Genomic DNA, 5,164 nt, shown 5'->3' with positions numbered 1-5,164 from the left:
TCTTCTGTAGCTACTGAGGTGGCCATGACAGGGCCAGAGTGCAAGGGAGGGACTGGGGGGAGGTGAAAAATGTACAAGGGGATTCCGATGCATAATGGATTTCTGTCCTCGGCTCATTTCATCTTCCGAACACACAGAAGTCTCTTGAAATGAAGAGTGGATGGAGACGTTCAGGTAAAGGGAAAAAAAGGGAGACATATCCTCCGTCTTTTCCGCTCCCTCCATGTTCTGTCAGTCTGATATTTAGATGATTTTATTCCCCCCCCCCCCCCCCCCCCCCCCATCAATTGCTGTTTGTTGATCATGTTTGTAGCTTCACAGTGTGCTTTTGGAGTGGATGTTTCTGACCGGCGGGAGTCAGATCGGGGGGATGTGTCAGTAAGGAGAGAAGAGGATTGGCCCGTGGGTGGTGCGGATGGGCCCGGGTGCCGGTCTCAGGATGGCGTGGCTGAGCGGCGGGCCTTGCAGGAGGTGGTGGTGGTGGTGGTGGTGCGGATGAGGTGCGGGGGCGGCTGCGCGGAGAGCTAGCGGGTTCGAGGACGCCACGGCGGCCATTGCTGCAGCAACGGCCAAGGGGCTGGGCAGGAGCCCTGCGCCCAAAGCTTTGGTGAGATCCTTGGAGAAGGTCAAAGAAGACTGGAGACAGAGAGGAGAGATGAAGGAGAAGAACGGGGGAGGGGGAGGATTCAAATGATTAGCTCCAGAAGGTCACCACATGCACGGAAGCAGACACAGACTTCCCCTTTGATCGGACATAATGCAGAAGTTTCACCATAGTACTTTCTACAACGACTGCGAAAGGATCACATGCTCTGAGATCTCACAGACGTCACGTCCTCAAGCATCACCGTCTATCTGATCTGTGGCTCTCAGGTTTGCTTACTGTGTCGCAGGAGCCAGAATTCAGTGCGAAACTTGAAATGTTTACCGTCAGATCAGCTCCCCTGTGCTTCTTGTGTCGACTGAGGAGCGGGTTAGGCTTGCCTGCCATCCCGTCCCGGTGCCTTCGACTTGATATGTGCTGGAAAAGAAAATGAAGGTATTGCTGTCACGTTCAAAACGTCTAAAACAGCATTATTTAAGGGAAACAGCCTGTCAAATACACAATTCTGTACAACTGCTGACTGATCATGTGGGAATGTCTCAGAAATTATATCACAATCTTTAATATTCTGGTCAAATGTTTGCATGATCTCCTTCGCCGTACCTGTTTAAGTTGCAGTTCAGAGTTGACCCGCACGTTGCAGATCTCACAGTGGAAGGTTCGTTCCTGAGTGTTGGGGTCCACCGGCCCCCCGCCCTGCTCTCCACTGGGCTTGGGACCCAGGCGAGGATATGCCTTGATGGGACCCAGCCCGCTCCGTGCCTCTAATATAGTTTTGTGTTTAGTACCTGCAGACACACACAGAAATACACACACCCATGTGCTTGACTGAAATGAAATTACAAATCTAGAAGTCAACACCACACAATGAAGTATTATGGAAATAATAGGCAGTAGAATAATCAGAATTTGAAAAAGAAAAAAAACAAAAAACAAGATTAAAGTCTGAGTATGAGAAGAAAATGTAGCACTGGCCTCATTCTCCAATAACTGAATAACTCCATAGCCATAAAACATTTAACTGCAGTGTCAATATTCTACCAGAAGAGGGCAGCAGTTTGACGTTTGCGTTTGCGTGGATGAACTCAAAGCCCTCTGACGTTATTGACATTAGAAATCTGTCACTCTGACTGTAAACGTCAAGATTGTGAATGTAAGGGTATAATGTTATGAGATGCAGCTTTGTAATGTATTAGAATAGATTTACAGCTATATATTTTCTGTGGAAAACTATATTATGAGATATTTATTTGATGTTTTATCACTGAAAAATAACTAACATTAGGTTTGACTGCATCATTCATTTAGTTAAAAATTTCTTTTTAATCATTTATCTTTGATATTGTTGGCCTTATAGTCATACATGTTGTCAGTGTAAAAAAGAACACGGGCCGTAATCATCAGATCCACGTATTCCACGTAACAAGCAATGCCTTCAAAAAGTTATTCTGGACCTGCATTCAAAGCGATGCAATAGTTTCTGAACTCATAAAAAAGACAATTTGCAGTCCATATGGTTTCATGTGCAAATGAGCTGGCGTGGAGAAAAATGTTCTGAGCGCCGCATATTATTAAAGTGTGTCAGAAGAGGTTCTTGTTAAATAGTCCCACATTTCTGTTCCCTTTCGTCTGCGCTAAAGGAAAGCATCCCACTGTCATTGGTTCTGACTTTGAGATACAAATTTGAGTTCCTCCCTTTGAACAGAGTTAAGGTTACATGGAGGGGAGGGTTCTTTGGGGGGGGGGGGGGGGGGGGGGTTGTCTGCAGGCTGCACTGGGGAGAAAGCGGCTGAAATGACAGGTTTTGCTTGTGGCCAAAAAAATGCTCCCGGGGTGTCTGTTTTTGCCTTTGTTCTATTTCGGTCTGACAATGGATGGCCCAGTGGGCTTGATGTCTTTTTGAGGTTGACTCATAAACCAACACACAAAGCAGAAAAAAACCCCACACATTTGAAAACACAAAACAGGGAAATAGTATTACAAACAAGACGTTTTCCTCTCTCCTCGATCGGTGCCACGCGCCCCGCTCACATGCCTGCGCCTGCATGACACACATGCTTTTATTCCTGAACCCCGCGAACATGCACAGTTTGGATATTTCAGAATGAGCGGCGGTGATTGCTTCCAGACTGTTTTTTTTTTTTTTTCTTCTCATCGACTTTCAGCTGTTTCAGCTTTTAGTCATTCAGGGGTCGAGCCTCGGAGCCGTCTGGCTGCCAGCGGGCTGTGACCCAAGGATCATGTTTGGAAGCTCTAATATACTACGTGTGATCTTCTCAGTACTTACATGCACATGGTAAATGGTGCGCCGGTGGGAAGATGCAACGCAAATGTATTGACGTGTCATTGCAACGTTTAATCAACAATGAATCAGAGGCAGGGAAAGAAGGAATTCTAACAGACTCGCAGAGGTTAGTCTTCAATTAATGGTGACAGTGATTGCACTTTTATTGATTAATACTTTATCTAAGATTAAGAGTATTTGTTGGCTGCTCTAATGTCTGGCTGGGCTGGCCGGGGCGAGCATTACTCAAGACAAGCGGGATACAGTTACACGGACGTGGTGGAGCCAGTGGCTCGGTGTGTTTGTCCGTCGCTTTCATCAACGTGAGAGTTCATATACTTCCAACTGCCAGAGGACGGAGCGGATGTCCAGCAGATACAAACAGTCCCCAGAGAGACCAAGGTCACAGAGAGAGAGAGAGAGAGAGAGAGAGAGACAGAGAGAGACAGAGAGAGACAGAGAGAGAGAGAGAGAGAGAGAGAGAGAGGAAGGATTAAAGCTGGCAGCGAGCACCTCAGGGGTATTCGTTACCTGGAGAAAGTGTCGTCATGTGTGAAAGCTGTCTGACAGAATGTTTAAGCTGCTATTGTGCTGTGTTCACCCACATAAGACAGTTTTTTTTTTTTCCTTCCATTCCTCTGCTTTAATCCCTCATGCAGTGGGGACACGTCTCCGCCATCCTCCTCTGCAAATCTTTCAAATAGAAACCCCCCCGGGGGTACGGGAAGCATTTTTTTTATTTTTTTTGTACTGAAACTGACAAGACAAATCATGAATCTCTGAGAGAAGTTTTGTCTGGAATAATTATTTCTTGGCTAAGAAAAAGAGCCGGAGGGCAGGAGGTGCTGTTGGACACATATAGTTTGGCCACACTGACGGAGGCTGGATATCAGAAGAGCAGAGCTCAGTTACAGAGGTCAGGCATGTCGGTGTCAAACAGATCATTTATCTGCTGATCAGTGTTTCTGGCAGGAACCCTCATTGAGTTTAGATCAACCAGGACTCCTTTCATCTGGTCACTTCTTAATTCAAATGACGCGTGGGCAGTTTTACTGCTTGTTGTGTAAAAAGATGAATAGAAAAGAATTTTCAAAATCCTAAAAAAACTGGACAATTTAACTACTTCTGAGTTGAATTATTATTATTATTATTAATAGCTCAATAAACATGATTAATCATCTTCCTATATGTGCTGAATTAGTTTGGGTACATTATAATTGCACATATTTCAAAAGGAGGAAAAACATGCTGACTCAGGAATATTTTTAAAGACAGAATAAAATGGCTTTTAAATAATAAAGAATCTATTTGTACTTGATTGAGGATTTGTATTTCTGTTGTATTTAATCAGATGTAAAGCTTTTAAAACTTCCCGTGACTGATTTTCTTTTGATTTTATGTCTCATGTGCAATGAGAGAGTGCTTCCCCCAAAAACAACTCCAAATTTCACTATCAGGTAGTTTTAAAAAAAAATATTTAGATGTGTTTTTGATGGTATTGAGACGCTCGTGTAACAAATATGTGCGACATGCTTGTGAAGCTCGTCTCTGATTGGACAGCAGAAGTCCTGAGTACCATCATACTGACTCGTATACGGGAGCAAAGCTCTATTTCTCTGCTTCCAGATATCATACTCATCCGAAATGTATGATCATGACGAGCATGTCGAATCCTGTTAGTGATGAGAGGATAAGAATATAAAGCTTGAACTGTTAACTGGGGTGTCAGTACTTTTTCCTTCTATACTGACGTATTTGTTATCTGTCTAAAACTATTTCTTGTCTCCTGTTAGATTGTTCAGAAATGCTTCACATTAAGAATGGTTTGAATTTTCTGTTCGAAAAACGTCTTCAGAAGTGGCTGCACGTGTCGAATTTGGCAAATTTTCTGACGCACACAGGATGTGAGCCATTTGCTTCCAACAACAACAGTGTTGTTTGAATAAAAGGAGGAATCCAACCGTAGAGAGAGAGCGAGAGAGAGAGAGAGAGCGAGAGCGAGAGCGAGAGCGAGAGCGAGAGCGAGAGCGAGAGCGAGAGAGCGAGAGAGCGAGAGAGAGAGAGAGAGAGAGAGAGAGAGAGAGAGAGAGAGAGAGAGAGGAGAAACTTTAAGAGACATTACTTCATGCAATCCAGGCAGAATTACAGCAACTGTATTTTCACGTTTTAGTTTTTCAGGAGAAATCGACCCACCTTTGTTGTGGGCCTCCAGCTGTGACAGGGAATTGACCGCCACCTTGCACAGAGAGCAATACAGCAGCTTCTTGGCTTTGTCC

At 44.5% G+C, this 5,164-nt stretch overlaps 1 protein-coding gene across 1 annotated transcript in view; it reads right to left on the bottom strand.

Annotated features, from left to right (window-relative positions):
- Window positions 1-375: 375 nt before the first annotated feature.
- znf385a (zinc finger protein 385A) overlaps window positions 376-5,164 on the bottom strand; it is a gene marked incomplete at both ends in the record, with an annotated part of 13,585 nt that continues 8,796 nt past the window's right edge. The window contains 4 exons of the mRNA XM_080468573.1: window positions 376-636; window positions 929-1,021; window positions 1,208-1,392; window positions 5,082-5,164. Coding sequence (XP_080324699.1) covers window positions 376-636; window positions 929-1,021; window positions 1,208-1,392; window positions 5,082-5,164 — 622 coding nt within the window. The remainder of the gene's footprint in view (window positions 637-928; window positions 1,022-1,207; window positions 1,393-5,081) is intronic.

The sequence above is a fragment of the Lipophrys pholis genome (genome assembly GCF_963383615.2).
Source record: "Lipophrys pholis genome assembly, chromosome: 8".
Lineage (NCBI taxonomy): Eukaryota > Metazoa > Chordata > Actinopteri > Blenniiformes > Blenniidae > Lipophrys > Lipophrys pholis.
This window is presented reverse-complemented; position numbering and strand designations above follow the sequence as displayed.